An 18,857-nucleotide genomic window follows, 5' to 3' on the forward strand; every position below is an offset into this window, starting at 1 on the left:
TTCGTCCTTATACGAATCAGAGTAAGTATATAAAACCTGGCCCCACCATAAAGCACTTACGTTCCATTTTGTAAGGATAATGAATTTATACGTAGGTATAGCTTCCGAGAATTTATGTTGTCTCTCCCCCGCCGCCGATGTCCCTGTCTCCAGCTGATGGTGCTTCAGAGTATAGCATGAGAGTGAATGAAAGAAGAAAGAAACGAAAAAAAAACAACTTGATGCGGAAAACTTTTGCAAGAGTGGCAGGCAGAACAAGCAAAAGGGTCCTTATACGAAACGAACGAAAAGAAGTACCTATTTTCCACAAAATTTTCCCTCCTACAACTGATTTTAATGGAGATACTTGAGTTTTATTAAAATTCAAAACTGAAAAGGAAAGAAGAGGCATCCTGCTATTCCTCCCCCACATAAGGGGGACGGATCCATCCGCTTCTAGCTTCGCTTCGGCTTCTGGTATAGCTGCGAGATGCGCCATCTCATCTTTTGTTTTCTTTTGTTTCCTTTCATAATTTCTTTCTTTTTTTTTGTGTTTAGTTATGAACTTTAGCTTTTTTGTTCTATGTGTGTGTATGTGTATGTGGGTGTGTAACTTTTTTTCAGTGTTCTTTTGATTTATTTTGAAAAGATTTGCAATTTGAGTGGAAGATGAGTTAAAAAGTTGTGTTTTTTTTTTTGTTTCTGTTCCCCTTGTCAGAATTAATGGCTTCTCGAAGGTTAACTCGCTAGAGACTTTCGAAAGAGGGGATGTAGTAGGTAACCTACGTAAATAATTTGCCCGGAAGTTCATGACAATTCACAGTCAGTGAATTTGAATGAGAATGAGAAAAGTCTTTCGTGTAATTGAAATTAAGGTCTCTCTTCTTGAAAAGATATAGTTTTTGTTAACTTTCTGTTTCTCTTCTCATATCTTAAAGTCCTTCAAGACAAATTTGTTATGAAACTTTTTGTCAAACAAAAATAAAGTCCAATTAGTAGAAATTGACCCCAGGATTAGACAATAGCAAAAATGTTAGGGATTTCTTCTTCCAAACAAGGGTGGTAGATTTCGACATTTCGGAAAGTTTTGTTATAGTTTTTTTTTTTTTTGTTAGAAGCTTGTCATGCCTTAAGGGATATTAAGGGGAGCAGTAGGTATCTAGCTTAACTTTAACTTTTAGGTTCACCTAATGTCCGTAAGAACATGTTTCAAAAAACTTTCCTTACTGCTTGTAAAGACATAGACATAACCGAGCTTTGTTACTTCCCATTTTTGGAAATTCAACATTTTGTGATATAAGTTTATACCTCTAAAGGTTATAAAAACAATTTCGAAAAATTATTAATTTATTATTAATTGTTGATGTGTTTGAAGCAAATTTTAAACGAAAACCAAAGTTGATGTTTAAAAAAGATTCTTCCTATTTATTTCAGAAATTTTTATCATTCTTGTCAAGTTTAATCAGAGCACTTAACAAAGCTTAAATTGTTTCAATTATTTGTAAATATTGCCAGCGGTAACAAATTGTTTGTCAATTTTGGAAATTTAAACACAAGTGGTCACTGTGGCGTATGCGTACTATTTTTTAAAGAAAATTTTTGTTGGTTAAAAACAATTTTCTGTTCGTAAATAAATTGCACTTTTCCTAAATAAACTGCACATTAGCATTGTACAAATGTCAATCGGCAGGCGTGTAGCCAGGAGCTTCATTCAAAATTTGACGAGAAACAAACAAAAGAAGTTAAACTACTTGTTTAGGTCTAAATATTTCATTTTTCATTATATTTATTTATTTATTATTAATTTATTCACTTTTCATTATATTCAAAGTCGCCATTTAAAAGAGGGAATTTTAAAATTCGTATGCGACATGACAGATTTTCAATTTTTAATGACTATGTGAAGTTGGCATCCCCATATGCTAATTTTTTTTCGAACCTGCTTAATTCGATTGCTTTTTTCTCTGGACCACGCTTTGTTCTAAAATTATAACGGATTTCAGTGTAAAATTTGCACTGAGGTTCGTTTGTCCAACGATAGCCCTGGATGGCCTAATTTTATTTTTCTTTAATACACCATTTTTTTCAAAAGATACAATAAATTTTTTTTTCGTATCAGAAACTGAAAAAATTGTAATTTTTTTTCCTGTGAAAAAATCATTAGTCATCGATAGGAGTAGTAGCATCAACGATAGAACCTGTGAATTTTCTTGGTCGTTTAATATTTTTTGTATGTACTCTGTCTTAATTCTTATATCTAAGGGCTCTGTTACAGCTATCAGTAAAATCCATCAGTAAAAATTTTGTTTATTTTTTTTTTAATACTTCAAACTTTTAAAGCAGTGGTTTGTTTGCCCATGGTTAGCCCAGGATAGCCCAACTTTTGTTTTCACTATCCTACACTTAGTTTAAAAATAATTATGTGTTATTATTAGTTTAAAAATTATAAAAGAATAAATTTTTATTCACCACAAAAAAAATTACGCATACACCACAGTGACGTTTTTTTTAATTTATAATTAAGGAAAATTAAATTTACCTTTCTGAACTAACCATGGTAATTTCAACAAATTACATCACTTTTTTTTGCTAGCCCACCCTTAGTTCAAATTTTTCAAATGACCAACCTTTTAAAAATCAAAATTTGTTTTTTTTTTTTTATATTTTTTGAACAAAGGGCGGGCTAACAAAAAAAAGTGATGTAATTTGTTGAAATTACCATGGTTAATTCAGAAAGGTAAATTTAATTTTTCTTAATTATAAATTTAAAAAAGGTCACTGTGGTGTATGCGTAATTTTTTTTTTTTTTGGTGAATAAAAACTTATTCTTCTATAATTTTTAAACTAATAATAATATAATATTATTTTTAAACTAAGAGTAGGATAGCGAAAACAAAAGTTGGGCATTCGTGGGCTAACCTTGGGCAATCGAACCACACAGGTTTGTGCCGAGCTCCTCGTCTAGTTAATGTTATAATTGGAAAGAAAGACATTACTATTGGAAAACCAAGCATGATATCTCTTTTGTGATATCTGCACTATTGGCAATTTTCAACTTATTTCCAGACTTTTGAGAACCATAAAACTGCAGTTCAGATTTAATCTGCAACTGAAACTTAACGTTTCAATAACAAAAATAGATTTCATTTCAAAAAATTCAGTAAAATGGTATAATTATTTAACTTTAGTTTTCAAATCAGCTGGAATTTTTTCATAACGTTCTATATTTTTCCTTCTTGACTTCTTGATTTCATTTTCTAAAATTTAAATTGTAACAAAACCCAGTATGATTTTGATTTTATAGAGGAAAAAGCCTTACGATATAATTATTTATAAACACTTCCAGAGTTCCAGGGAAGAAGCTATTTATTGATACAAATTTAACAATTTCAGAGAGAAAAATTACTCTCGACATTAATTTTAGCTGACAATTGTTCGCAATTTTTTTCAAATCGTGTCTCCTAAATTTTAAGAAATCTGCATTGAAGATTTTTTTTCATTGTTTCTGCAGATTTTTCAAAATATTTTAATGGCAACACTGTAATACAGATCAAGTATATATATTAGGGTGGGTCAAAAAAATCGAAAATTTTTTTTTTGATTTGGTACTCCGAAAAATCGATTGCTAGACCCCTCTAGAATATACACACCAAATATGAGCTCTTTATATTAATGGGAAGGTCCTCCGCTTTGCAATTTTCCATTTTTACATTAAGCTTCTACTAAAAAAAAAGAATTTTTTTATTAATTGACTTTTTAGCAAATTTCTTTTCATATTCTTGTAGGAAATTGAACGCTCTACAAAAAAGGCCTTATACACTTTTTTCGTTTATCTAACCGTTGAATAGATATTTGAGGGCCAAAAATCGAGAAAATCTTTAAAAATTCGTTTTTTGTTCTTTATTTTGTAACAAATTGAAAAATTATAATGATCAAACGCGCAAGACATATTCTTGTTGGAAATTGATTGCTCCACAAAAAAGGTCTTAATAACTTTTTTCATTAATATAACCATTCTAAAGATATTCGAGGTCAAAGTTAAAAAAAAATATAAAAACATTTTATATTTTTAAAAAAATTCTAATTCACTGAAACTTCATTATTTTCAAATTAGCAAGATATATTCTTGTAGAGGATTAAACGTTCTACAAAAAATTTCTTGGAATGAAATTGATTGCTATAACCGTTTAGAAGATATTCGTATCCAAATCGCAATGCATACGGGTCATAAGAAAACTATTGAAATCAGTGAGCATTGGTTTGGATACGAATATCTTCTAAACGGTTAAAGCAACCAATTTCATTCCAAGGAATTTTTTGTAGAACGTTTAATCCCCTACAAGAATATATCTTGCTAATTTGAAAATAATGAAGTTTCAGTGAATTAGAAATTTTTTAAAAATATAAAATGTTTTTATATTTTTTTTTAACTTTGACCTCGAATATCTTTAGAATGGTTATATTAATGAAAAAAGTTATTAAGACCTTTTTTGTGGAGCAATCAATTTCCAACAAGAATATGTCTTGCGCGTTTGATCATTATAATTTTTCAATTTGTTACAAAATTAAGGACAAAAAACGAATTTTTAAAGATTTTCTCGATTTTTGGCCCTCAAATATCTATTCAACGGTTAGATAAACGAAAAAAGTGTATAAGGCCTTTTTTGTAGAGCGTTCAATTTCCTACAAGAATATGAAAAGAAATTTGCTAAAAAGTCAATTAATAAAAAAATTATTTTTTTTTAGTGGAAGCTTGATGTAAAAATGGAAAATTGCAAAGCGGAGGACCTTCCCATTAATATAAAGAGCTCATATTTGGTGTGTATATTCTAGAGGGGTCTAGCAATCGATTTTTCGGAGTACCAATTAAAAAAAAAGAATTTCGATTTTTTTGACCCACCCTAATATATATGGTAACCTGCTGGTTTCAGATGAGGATTAACTTAGCAGGTGGGAAGAGCATTTTGTTTGGGTTTTAAAATCCGTTTTTTGTTAACACTTGTTAACTGATTCGATGCAAAAAATTCACAAAAAAAAAATAAAATGTTCACTGATCAGCTTCAGAACACAGTCATCTCAAATAAATTTTCATGATAAGCTAGTAGAGGATCCCACTAACTTGAGGACACTAACTTTTAAGGAAATGGAGGGAACTGAACTACATATAAAAGACTTGAGCTGCCATCCAAAAGAAGGTATAGGTAACTTTTTTGTTTTCCGGGTATATTCTTTCCTAGTACCCTTATATAACAAATAATTGTCTTTTCTCAACCTATGGATTCACATTCTTATTTAACTTATTCTGTCAATATTTACACTTTTTTTTAATAATATCTAATTTCCGAAAGTAATTAAAAACAAGAAAAACAAAAACTCTAGTCATCAGTCATTACAAAAAAAAAAAAAAATAAATAAAACCATCTCAATTGCAGTAAAAATTAAAATGTCCAACAAATACACATACATACACAGTATTTATTTGTCAGCATCCTGGTAGTAAAGGATAACCAGCTTTTAGTCTCATATAAAAAAGCAACAAAAAAGAGTCAGACTTAAGTAAATACAAAAATTTAACTTTGTCTGGGTATACGTAGTTAGTTCATTAAAAAGTCAACATTTGCAAATCAAATGACTTTGGAGAGAGCACATTTTATTTCTGCTGTGCGAAATGTTTAAAAAAGTAGTCAAAGAAAACTCAAAGGACATTAGCTTCTCTCCAACTCGAGGTATTTAACATTTTAATTTAAATCCATTTGCAAGGATTCTGAAAATTCCATAATCAAACAAGTTGTAAGTCAATGCTGCACCTCTTTTATTTGGACTCAACGTGCAAAATGTCATACTACCTACGAAAAATCCATACAACTTTTCCGTATAATGTCCTTTGTGTGCACCGTGCACATTGTGTATGTTGAAGATAAACACACACACACTGACAAGTCTGGCAATCTACAAAAAATTAACAAAAAAAAAAAGTGTATTCATTGAGCACAAAAAATGAAAGCAATTCAACAGAAAAAAAATTAAACAAAACAAAAAAAAAGGATGTGCAAACGATCTGAATAAATCTGACATAAAATTGAAATTCAAGGGTCGGACGGGAGTAGTCGATGGGTCCTTCTTTTTTTTTTTGTTTTCATTATTTTTCCAAGCATTGTGTGTACGTGCAGGAGGAGTATTTTGAAATCAAATCCAAAAAGCAAATAGAGAGACAGACAAATGCCACCACAGGAGTACCATTAACCATGTCTGTTCTGTGCATAGCCGACTTTTGCAAAATATTTACCACATACCGAACGACGACGTTATAATCGTTTCGCGTACCTATCTACAATTTCTGTATGTTTGCATGTACTTATACATACGTATAACAAAACAACAGACAAATAGACAGACAGACAGTTTGTGTTTTCCTTCTTTTGTTCGAAAGTAATTTGGTTTTTTAAATCATCATGAAACTTTTTTGTTTTGTTTTATTTCGTCCTTTTTTTTTCATTTCACGAAGGATACTCACTCGTGCATCCTCCTCTCTCTGGTACAAGTATCATTGAACAAAATAAAATAATGCACGTAAAGCTGAAAAACTTTTTTGCCTACATTGTGCTGTGACTGTTATATGCGACACATGTGTGTGTTGTATCAGGTGCAGGATGTCCTTATGGTAGAGAGGACATAGACATCAAGGAGGAGTTGAGGAAAGCAAAATGTCTCAAGTTTTCAGAGAATACAAATTCAACGAGGATGAAAATATTGTGCATACCTTAAATGTCTTTCTCTCTGTCGTGAAGCATAGTATATGGTAGTGACTTTGAGTACTTTCGGGGGAAAAAATAGTTGGCGTAGACAAATTATTTCTTTATTTTAGGTATGTCTGACTTGACTAGTATAAACTGATAAATTGACACAAGTGTGGAAAACTGGTAAATGTGTTTTGTACGGATAATAATTTAAAAATTTTAACATGTCAAACGAACCATTGAAATTTTAAATAACGTTAGAGGTAGTTCTACTTCTGGTATATTTAATCATAATTATAGTTAAATATACCAGAAATTAGGTAAATTTACCAGGAATAAGGTTAAATACAGTAATTCCAGCCAAACGCTTCCGAGATTTTTCTACTTTAACTAATTTATACTTAAATAGTTTATTTCAGAAACAACATAAGTCCATTTTTCCCAACATTTTTTTTTTTGGAAATTACTCATTTATGTAAGTTATTTATCTTCTGGAAAAAAAAAATAAAGTATGTCAGACTCCCCAAAATACGAAAACTGAAAGTAAAGGGTTCAAAAAATATGACATGACTTTTTATCAGTTTTAAATTATTTTGGCAGCAATCGTGACACGCACGCCCTTTTTGTTGTACATCCAGTGGCGTACGTTGAGTCGCCGGGGCCCCGGGGTAAGACTAAATTTTGGGGCCCCTTTGATATTTGGGGGCCCCTTAGTTACAAAAAAAAAAATACTTATACTCCATACGTTTTTTTTTTGTATGGCTTATTTATTTTTAGGTTTATTTTAATGTTTTAATATGTTCGTAATGCACTTTGCTATACTGAAAATGAAAAATGTAAATAAAGTTTTGTCTCTCATAAAAGTAGTAAACACTTGTACTAGGGGCCTACAAAATTAAATATTTAGAGACCCCTAAGATAAAAATTTTTTTAGCTTAGGATTGGTAGTTCTTGGGGCCTCTGTTCAGAAGTAATAAATACATATTTTATTTTCCATCATCAGGCCGCTGAAAAATTATTTTTAGAGCCTCAAATTTAATTGCTTAGAGGCCCCTAAAATATAATATAATTTTTTTGGAGCCAAGAATTAATACATAGATATTGGGGCTTCGTTCTGAAGTAATATTCGGAATGCCACCAATAACGTAATGTTTTTATTTTGGGCCCTGATGTATTTATGTTGGGTCCCCTAAATTTATATTTAATTTTCCATTTGATTGTTTTGAACCACTTTTGAAGATCCTCAAATAATATTTTTTTGCTTTTTTGGGACCCCTAATGTATTATTTGTGGTGGCAAAGATTTTTCAAGTAATATTTTTTGGGGCCCTAAGATAAAATTATAATTTTTCTTTTAAAAAAGCAGTTTATTTTTTTTTTTGGGGCCCCTAGGGTAACTTTTTTTTAAAATCAATATACATATATTGTGTGGCTACCATTGCATTATACATTACACTGAATGAAATAATTTGTCTCCCTGGTTACTTCGTAACTCAATTTATGCTAACAGTTTCCTTCTCTGCATTGTCTCCAGTGGGGGCCCTGGGCGGTCGGGGCCCCGGGGCACCGCCCCACTTGCCCCAAGGGAGTGTACGCCCCTGTGTACATCTATAAAAAGGTAAGAAATTACTCTATGTATATTAGTGGAGTAACTAAAGCTCAAAAATTGGCAATATTAGGGAACCCGGCCGAACAGCTTAGATTTTGATGATCTTTTTTTTCAAACGTCGGTAATTAAAAATACTTTAAAGTCTATAGATTAAAAATTGCCGGTGTTGCCGTTTTGATTTTTTAAATTTAATTGAAGATTTTTGTGAACAAAAACAAATTTGTTTCAAAAATTTTTCTTAAATTTCATAAATTAATTGATGCCAAAAGATTGTCTAGGAAATTCAAGAAAAAAAAAAATATATGGGAGTGAGGGACAATCTTCCATAGTTCAAGCGATAGATGCAATTTTCTTATTAATTGACTTCAAACACAAAAAAAAATATTTGAACACAACGGCAACACCTACAATATTCAAATATACATTTTTTTAAAGCTAGAAGCTTAGTCATATATGTAAAAATTAAAATTAAGTTAATTGAATGAACGGCTTTTGAAAGATTGGTAATTGAACTCAGATTTTTGAAAAAAAAAAAATTATTGAAAAAATTTTAACATGTCGTTTTTTAAACTTGGTCGTAATACAAAATGCATTTATTTTCAATTTTTTTGGCCGCATTTATTATGATTTCAAATTATAAAAGGAAATGTCAATATGTATTACGGTTTATGAAAAAAATTAAAAAGAATTTCATTTTCGAAGAACTTTTTTTAATAAAAGTTTTGAAAAAAAAATGTAACTTATTTTTTTTTTAAAGTTCAACATCTAAACATAAAATTATTTTTTATTCATTTAATAACCCTTACTGTTGAAAGGTAAATAGCAAAAGTTTAAAGTCCCTATTTACCACAGTCTTTGAGAAAATTAATTATTTCAATGCAAAAATTCAGTTTTAATAAAAAAAAAACCATTGAAATTGAAGTAATTTTTCATTTTTTTTTTCAAAAGTGTGATATATTTTACCTTTTTTGCTTCGAAATTCAACTGATAATATTTATGGCCAAAAATTTTTTTTAAATAAATTCAGATTTTATTAGAAAAAGTTTGGAAAAAAGTCATTTTAAATTTTCTAATAACATTTTTTTTTGTAATTCTGAGTTTGAGGACCATTTTTTCAAAAAGTCTTGATTAAATTTAGTGGATTTAAATTTGAGAGATAAGAATGAGCTTCTGGCTTTTTAAAAATGTATTTTAAAATTTTGTAGGTGTTGCCGTTGTTATCAAAATATTTTTTTTTGTGTTTGAGGTCAGAATGTTAGAAAATTGCATTTATCGCTTAAACGATGGAAGATTGTCCCTTACTACCTTTTATATATTTTCCTTAAATTACCTAGAGAATCTTTTGCTATCATTTGTTTTATGAAATTTAAGCAAAAAAAATGGTTTTGTTAAAAAAAAAATAATTTTAATTTAAAAAAACAATACGGCAACACCGGCAATTTTTAATCTATAGACTTTAAAGTATTTTTACTTACCTACGTTTGAAAAAAAAAATCGTCAAAATCAGAGCTGTTCGGCCGGGTTCCCTAATAATTTGCTTTAGTTACTCTACTATATCTATTTAATTCATTAAAATTGAACTCAGGGTTCAAAAGTAATAGCCAGATTTCTCACGGTGACAGCGTTTTAAACTGTTGAATATACATTATGACATTTTACGAGTTTTAAATTATTTTGGTAGCCATCATGACACGCAAGCCTTTAAGTCATACATCAATAAAAAGGTAAAGATTCACTCTATCTACTGCTATTTTATTCATTAAAATCAAAAGCAGGGTGCAAAAGCTAAAGCTAGATAAAAACAAAAGTTTTAAAAACAAAAATCGTTTATTTCAGAAACGGTATAAGCCCAGCGACTTTAAAGGCTAAAAAGCCCGCTAAAACTTGAAAAAGAGGTTGTCTGTAAAGCCAGTTTACGGAGGATGATTTTACGTGATAACGTCGTCAGGAAACAGGTTGTGTGCTTTTGTTTAAAATGAGTCATTTGAAGCGTTTACTTATTTCAACCAATCATAATTTACAAGAAAAAGCTAAAAAAAAAAAAATACCTTTTAAATTTTCTCATTATATTAATTTTTTTATTTTAAAAGCTTACAAAAAAAATTATGCAATTTAAAAGCCAAGTATTTCTTCTTAAGAATAAAACCATTTTTACAATGCGCAAAAAGTATAAAAATAATTTATTGAAAACAATCATTTTCATCAAAAAAAGCAAAAAAAACATGAATTTTTATCTTCTCACGTCATAAATTCCATTTTAGTCCCTAACAACCTATAAAAAAATTTTATACCATCTAAAAGCTTATTGTCTTAGCTCAAAATATATATATCGATCAGGTCTATGAGACATCTACAAAAGGAGCTAGAATTTTTTGAACTCGATCAAATTCATTAAAAAAAAAAAACATTTATTTTTGTGTTCTCATGCTATGGAATCAATTTTTTTGTTTGACAACCTATACCATGTGAAAGCTTATTATTTCACCTTTCATATATGACGTATCGTTCTCATTTCAAAGATGCCTACAAGAGAAGTTAGAATTGTTTAAAGTCAACCATATCGAATTTCCAGACTGAGATTACGGCACTTCCCACACTCGTGGCTGTTCGGGGGGCAACAGATCTCCACTGGTGTTTTGAGGTTTTTCGCAAGTTTCTTGATTTAACATTGTGTTGCTGTAGTAGTTAGTCTACCGTTGTGTGTGATATAAAAAATGAAAGGTAATTGTATCAGGATGCTCATAAAAGTTTTATAAAATTTCTATCTGCTCTTGGTCAAAAGTTATAACCTGTTGAATTCTAAAATTATTTTACCGTTATCTCAAAATTGTGTTTACGAAAATGATTGAAACTTCGCACACATATAGTCGTGGTCATGGTCTATCATTACTCCGTATACTTTATTGCTGTATCTATTAAAGAAAAAAAGATAAAAATAAAAAACGATGAACATCGGTTAAAAATGATAAAAAAACGTGTTTTTTAAAAACTTGTTTCTTCCGTTATTCAGTCAAAACTCACTAAACTATTTTGCACATGTATGCATAAGGCCAAAACCTACATTACCTATAAGTTTGAGATTTTTTGAACGATCCAAAAAAATCTAAAAATCAAAAACTACCCAAAAATACCCCTTAAAAACAAGGTGTTTTTCAAAAATTCATATTTCGAAACGCAAAGTTTTGGAAAAAAATCCGTATCACCTGGCTCCTTTAGAATTGTCAAAAAATTTTCCCTACCCTAAATCATCATTTTGTTATAGCCCCAACACGTATACAATGTTCAACAAAACGTTATAGCTTAGTTTTAAAATTTTTTAGAATTGTTTCTTAAATGCAGTTATTTTTAAATTAGTTTTATCTATCTATAGCAAAAAAAATCAACTCGATACAACTTCGCGTTTAGATTTAAGCCCAAATTTCCGTTTCGTTTCGTTTCTTTCCATTTTACCCCTGTTTACCCTATTAAATGAAGGAATTTTTAAAAATCCTTCAAATTTATTCAACTTTAGGTTATTATCTTTCAAATAAGCTACAGAAGATTTTTTATCTGTAATAGTTTATTTTTAATTTTGAATTGCAATTTTTGCAGCATTGCGAAAGTGCGAGAGTGGAACGGGAGAAAATGGCGTCACTTTTTTATGGTGGCTGTCTTGGTAAATCGATTTATAAGACGTTATCACGTCAAAAAAAGTTTATATTTTAAAGGTTTCTAAATGCATCTTATAACTCAGCGTACTCTAAATTTGAAGTGTCATACAGTTACCGAAGGTTAGATTTAACTTTCCTGAAAGCTATACTTGGCGAGATGGACTTGCCGTAGATGACTAAAGTGACATAGAAAAATCGTAGCCGTGCGGCATATTGTGCGGCTTAAATGGACTCGTGAAAAGTTGGCATAACGAAAAAATATCATCGAGTGTTCTGTAAAAGTCAAAATAAAAAAAAATTGCATTTAAGCCTAGTATGCAGCTCAAGCGAAACGAAATTTTCCATACAAAAATAGTCTCACAGCGAAATCTTATTTTCTGTTGTTTTTTCTTGAATTTTTTGATTTTTAATCTTAAATATTTTTATGTATTAGAGCCGATTTTTCAATCTACTAATAAACAGTCAGTTAACTGTTCGACGAATAAAGTTATTAGGCTCATTAACAATCAGATAAAAACATTGAATTTTTCAATCAAGAATAATTTATTCTACAGAATAACAAACAAAAATTGTCAAATTCAAAAATATTTAAAATTAAACGTCATTTTTATTCATGATTGTTTTTGTTTTCTTGTGTTCCACTGTATTTTTTTCAAAATTCTTTCAAAACAGCTTTGACAACTGACACAATATTTTTTTGGAGATTATTCCTTAGAATAATTTTTATTCGTCTCTGAAAGAAGCAGATAGTTTTATTCTTAGGAATAAGCTATATCTGCCTGTTGAAAAATTGATTTTTTCTCTATCCTTAGGAATAAGTACTAACTGACTGTTTAACTGACTATTGAAAAATTGGCCCTTAGAAGAATTATTGTAGAATATGACTGATTAAAAAAACTGATGGAATCCATGCATTTGTGGCAGCGATTGAAATTTGTTCTACTATTTGGTTTTAGTACAGTCATAAGTTTAGCTATCACCCATTTCAGGCTTATCCGGTTTTTACCGGACACCCTGTATATATACGATGGTATTTTTTTTTCTTAAAGCCTAGAACGCAGCTGAAGCGTATCGAAATTTTCCATTAAAAAATAGGATAACGAAGTCTTGAACGAAAAATTTCGTTTAGCTTTTTGTTTTTCAGTACGCAGCTCTAGGGAAAAATTGGAGAGTTTTTACTCATTTCTCACTTGCTTTTCATTGTACCGTGCATTTTTCTTGTTTGCAAGAGCAGTGTTTTTTCACTTTTATTTCATTTATTTCTTTTGTTAAAAATTATTTTCTGTTGCTTTTTCTTGATTTTAAATTAATTTTGAATTTTTTTATTTTGATTTTGACAAAATACTCGATGACATTTTTTCGTTAGCATTTTCGTTGTCGACTTTGGAAATTTGAACAGCTGCTTAATAGATTTTACATCAACAATAATTTTTTGCATCAATAAAAACAATAAGAACGAAAAAATGTGGGTGAAACTCTACAAATAACCTAGTACAGGTAAGAATTTCATGTGACAAGCTGCGCGGTCTGAAACGTTGTGCTAATTTGGTATGAGAATTTCCGTTTCGCTTGAGCAGCGTACCAGGCTTCACATGATCGAAGTCAGAGACTGAAAGTTTGCACGGCAAAAATCGACTTGTGAAAAGTCTGAAAGTCACACTTGATGCTGAACAAAAAGAATTCAGCCTGGGTTTCGAACCCAGACCTCTAGTATTCTAGTCCATCGAACTAACCACTGTGCCACAGGGCTTTCGTTCTTATTTTGACAATATTATAAACTAATGTATCAAATCATATCTGGTGAAAAATCAGTATCAATGAATTTCACAATTAAAACCTAAAGTTGGACATTTTAATATAAAAACCTTATTGTCTTGTAAATTGTGAATTAAAGATGAATTTCATAAAATTTAAACGAGCCATATGATGGAGGGATGTGTCATTATCATGCTCATGCAAGGATATCTTTTGTGATCGTTTATGTATTAAATAATAAAAAGGACGGCAGACGGCACTCTGTGGCAGTCCGTTCGGTTTGTTATGCTAGTCTGCAATCCTAACACAGTCAATGTCCATGTTCCTCCTGCCTGATCCCTGATGATGATGTTTGTTCAATCGTTTTTTTCCCAGAGAAGTAGGTAAATAATAAACATAAAAGCAATGAAGCCATCAAATGGCTTTTATTCACAATTCACCGCACCCACATAGTTAGCCATTGCAAGAATTTTAGGTAGATACTCTCTGGCGTCATTAGATGAAGCCAAATGTATAACCATTTTATATGAAACTTCCAAAGAGCTGTCAAAAATGTTCCATACCTTTGGGCTTACAAAAATCTCCATTCACTACGTCACAATAACATACAAAAAACTCAATCAATTGAGTCAGAACGTATGCATAAATAGCAACCAAAAGAGAGTCAGCAGTCAGTCCTCATCAATATGAAAGTAAGGGTGCTTAAGAGCTGCCCTCGGTATCACCACCAGATCTGAAAATAGTTGACATGACTATAATCTCATTTTTGGTTAACTCATTTGCATTCCCCACTAATACGGAATGTGGTGAAGTGGCGCATCCTCCTTTTTACCAGCAACAACATCATCGTTTTTCCATGGAGAACGAACGATTGCATTCACCTGATTAAGTCATGTAGTAGCGAAAATATACATTGAACACTCTCGCCCGTCGCCCGTCTCCGCTGATTCCATATCGTTCGTCGTGTGGTTGTTCGTATAGTGGCCATGCTACTCTACAACGTAACAATGGCAAAATACCATTCTGGTATAGTCAGGCCAGGACCTTCCCAAAAAGTCTGAATACTTAATCAAACAAGGACTGAAAATATCATAGAGGAGCTTATTTTTAGCTGAATGTACACTCACGTTGAGTGAATGAATGAATGGTTTTTGCTGCTGCCCTATCGTCCTTCGTCCTTCATCTTTCCTCCATCATTTCCCATTCGCAGTAGCTGATGGGGGAGAATATAATGTACGTCTGACTTTGGTATATCCTCTGGGGAATTTATTTTATAATAACCCAGGATATAATAAACATTTGAACGATGGATGGATAAAATATGGAATGGAATAAATTTTTTTTTTGGGAATCATTGCTTCCATTGACGTTGAGTTGAATTTTGCTTTGGTCGTGTTGTGTGTCGGGGTTTGTCCTGATGTAAAAGATGAATGATTCTAAAGGTTTTCATGTTTTGCATAATGATGTGCTTTCGCAAAGTTGGTAGTTATGATGGGAGAATAATTTAATGACATTTGTGAGTATTTCGTCGTATTTTGTACGACGAGTGCAGGGATTTGATGTGGCACTTAGCTGACAATAATATATAAATAACTTTGTGACCGTGATGATGTAAAAATATGTCTTTTTGGTAGAGTGTATTTATGTAAACAGGTGCATGAGAATGTTTTTGTTATTTGTAATGATTTGGTACAAGTGATATAAAATAAAATGCACGACTGGGTCGCACGAACTTGCTCTTAGAGTTAAAGTTGCTTAAATTTTTAAGACTTTTTATATAGAAATTTGGAAAAAAAAAATAAAATTTGTTTAAAAAAAAAAAAATAAAATAAAATCTGAAATCAAATTGCCCTCCAAAACAAGTATGCAGTTTTGACTGATATATTAAGATGCATTTTTTGAAAAAAAAAATTTTCAAAATCGTTAGAGCCGTTTTTTAAAAAAACTAATTTTTTATAAATAATTTTTTGGAAAAAAAGTTTTAAAATAAAATTGGTATGCCATTTTGTAGAAATCACTAATTGGCATCTTAAAACCAAATTTCAAAAAAATTCAATGTCCCGTTTTCGAAAATTTGATTTTTCAAAAAAAAATTTTCAAAATTTTTTTAAAAATCCAAAAATTATTTTTTTGAAAATTTTATTCTTGGTTTATATTTAAATTAAAGAAATGCTTCTTCACAAAAAGTTTCGTTGAAATCGAATAAGCAGTTTCGGATATAATCGGATTTGAAAAAAAAACGGTTCTATGGCAGGTACCGTTAATAATGATTTTCAAAAAAAAATTTTCATTAAAAGATAGACCTTAGTTTAAAACTATCATTTGAATTTTTTAAACAAAATCGTTGGAGCCGTTTTCGAGATATTTCAATTTTACTAAAATCGGTGTATGACAAGTACCGTTATTTTTGGTACAAAAAAAGAGTGTGTGTACACATGTACACTCGACTGAAGTTATACTTCTCATTCAGTATACATTAGAGTGACCGCAACTCCCATAGAAAAAAATTTTTGTCGAATTTTTTTCGGGGGAACCCCATAAAATGTTCCGCCTTTGCAGATTTTTAGATAGCCAAAATTTCAGCTCGATTGGATAAGTCTAAATGGTGCCGACACTCGCTCAAAGTATCAAAAATCTCTGTTTTTTCACTGTTTTTCGAAGAAAATTAGCTCTAGCTCCCAAACAGATCGGGTTATTTTCACTTTTTATATATTAAATGAAAGGTAGTGTTATTACACATAATTCAGATTCAAAATTTGTTTAGTTTTACAAAAAAAAAAAAATATTGTCATCAATTTAAATTTTCAGTACTTACCTCAAAAAGAGCTGAAGTACAAACTCGATTTAAAATAAAACTTTCTATGTTATAGATTGATGTTACCTATCTAATTGAAATGCTTCTCGTATTATATATAATAATATATAATAATTTTATCAATTATAGAAGCACAGAGTAAAATTGACTGAAAAAAAAACAAAACAAAAAGGGCACCCAGTGGGGGTTGAACCTGCTATGCCTGGATTGATAGGCGAGCGCTTTAACATCGGGCTAACTCAATGTTGACAATTGTCTAGACAAACTAAAACAAATCTTAAGATATTCAACGAAGTGTTATGGAATTTTCAGGATTTAAGCTTTTAATAGAAAAAAAATAAATTTTAGAGAAATAATTTTTCTGTTTATTTACGTTTTTTTTATAGAAAAAAAATAAAATGCAATTGTAAAATACATATTTGTTGTTTTTTTTATGAAGTTTAAGCTTCACGAGTCGTTTCGTTGGTAGTTCAATAATTTTATTAAGATAAACTCTCGCTTTTTGCTAATTTTCCTTTGTATATAAAATAAATTAACTTAAAATAAAATGTGAGTATTAATTCTGTTGCGTTTTTGTTTTAAGATTAAAAGAAGTTTTAAGAATTGTTAGTGTTTTCCAGATATATTTTGTGTTCGTTGATATGGCATTGGCAGCAAACACCCGAGAAAAAATTTTTCTTGTAGGCTATCCGTCTCATCAAATTACAGGGTGTAAATTACCCTCAAATCGTCAAGTTTTGTCAACACTATTTTTTAATTTGCGAATTGTAAAATTAAACTTAAAGGAATCTGCAAGACTTGTCATTCGAGAGGTACTTATTTTTTGGGAAAAAGCCAGAATTCAAACAAAATATGAAAAAGATGCCATTGTTAAATTAGAAAAACTTTACAATGAGTGGAGAAATCACCAACGAAATAAAAACAAAACGCTTGAAAGCACCAAAAATAAAATAAAAGAATTTGCGTTGAAAATGGACGATCTCTTTGATATAGCACATCGAGATGCCTTGACCATTACTGAAAAAAAACGCAGAATTGAAGAATTCAGATTTGATATTGGTAAGCTTTAGTATTATTATCATTTTAATTAGATCTTTGCTAATGTTGACTGATTTTAAAAGATACTGAAGATGACGCGGAAACACAGGGGACGGAGGAGGAAGCTCAAGAAGAAGTATATAGCCAGAATTCTGCGGATTGGGATAGAATGGATGTTTCTCTATCTCAGGCAACCTCTGGGCCATCGGGTAGCAGGAAAATGAGGTATAGTCGTGGGTTGAAAGAGCTGTTAACAATGAAACTTTCTATGTTATTAGATCGATGTAAGGTATTCAAGAAGAAAAAACTTTAGGGAGAAATACACTGCGGAAATCCGAAACCGAATACAAATATCAGAAAATGAGACATTGGTTGTTCATTGGGATGGGAAATTGTTGCCAGGTGTTCTTAAGAGAGAGCAGAATGAACGCATTGCTATAGCTATATCTTATGGAGAAAAAGAACAACTTCTAGGAGTGCCAGTTATAGAAAATAGTACTGGTGAAGAGCAGGCAGCAGCTGTGTATGAAATGCTGGAACAATGGGGAGTTTCAAATGCTGTAAAAGCAATGTGTTTTGACACCACTGCTTCAAACACTGGAAGACTTAAAGGATCTTGCAAAATTTTGCAGCAAAAGAGTTGCTGTACCTGGCCTGTCGTCACCATATTCTCGAAGTTTTGCTAAGAGGTATTTTTGATTGTAAGTTGGGTTCAACCACTGGACCTCAACCAGATATTTTTAAAAGGTTCCAAAATGAATGGTCAAAAATAGATTCAAAAATATATCACAAGGGTATCAGTGATAAAAATGTAAATAAACACCTAACCCCTGAAGTTATAACCCAGATATCAGGTGAATTAAAAGAAAAACTACAAGAATGTCAGCCTAGACATGACTATAAGGAATTTCTTCAGTTTGTTTTGATTTTTGTTGGAGTTCTAGATGGAAGCGTAGTTGGATTCAGAACACCAGGAGCCACTCATCATGCTAGGTGGATGGCCAAAGCTATTTATAGCTTAAAAATATTCATGTTTCGAAGCCAGTTTAAAATGAGTAACGAGGAACGTAACGCTTTCGGTGATATCTGCGTTTTCATCGTAAAAATTTACTGCAAGGCTTGGTTTAATGCCCCAAGAGCTTATCTGGCTCCTAAACAAGATCTTGATCTTTTGCGTGATTTCATTGAATACCGCAAGATAGACAAAGACATTTCAGAGAAGGCTCTTGCTAAATTCTCAAACCATTTATGGTATTTGAGTTCAGAGCTGGTAGG

The 18,857-nt window shown here is 30.9% G+C and overlaps 1 protein-coding gene across 1 annotated transcript; it reads left to right on the forward strand.

Annotated features, from left to right (window-relative positions):
- Positions 1–16,974: 16,974 nt before the first annotated feature.
- Positions 16,975–18,650, forward strand: LOC129921309 (uncharacterized). Its single transcript, XM_056003094.1, has 3 exons — positions 16,975–17,603; positions 17,666–17,807; positions 18,527–18,650. Exons 1-3 carry the CDS (start codon positions 17,186–17,188, stop codon positions 18,573–18,575), a joined length of 609 nt encoding a protein of 202 aa, XP_055859069.1. The 5' UTR covers positions 16,975–17,185; the 3' UTR covers positions 18,576–18,650.
- Positions 18,651–18,857: the final 207 nt, after the last annotated feature.

Source organism: Episyrphus balteatus, chromosome 1 (genome assembly GCF_945859705.1).
Source record: "Episyrphus balteatus chromosome 1, idEpiBalt1.1, whole genome shotgun sequence".
Taxonomy (NCBI): Eukaryota; Metazoa; Arthropoda; class Insecta; order Diptera; family Syrphidae; genus Episyrphus; species Episyrphus balteatus.

Excerpts from the sequence above, each read along its gene's own strand:
- LOC129921309 (XM_056003094.1), top strand. The coding sequence starts at position 17,186 with ATGGCATTGGCAGCAAACACCCGAGAAAAAATTTTTCTTGTAGGCTAT. Across the intron at positions 17,604-17,665 it reads AGAATTCAGATTTGATATTG|ATACTGAAGATGACGCGGAA; the intron begins GTAAGCTTTAGT and ends TGATTTTAAAAG. Across the intron at positions 17,808-18,526 it reads TCGGGTAGCAGGAAAATGAG|ATGGAAGCGTAGTTGGATTC; the intron begins GTATAGTCGTGG and ends TTGGAGTTCTAG.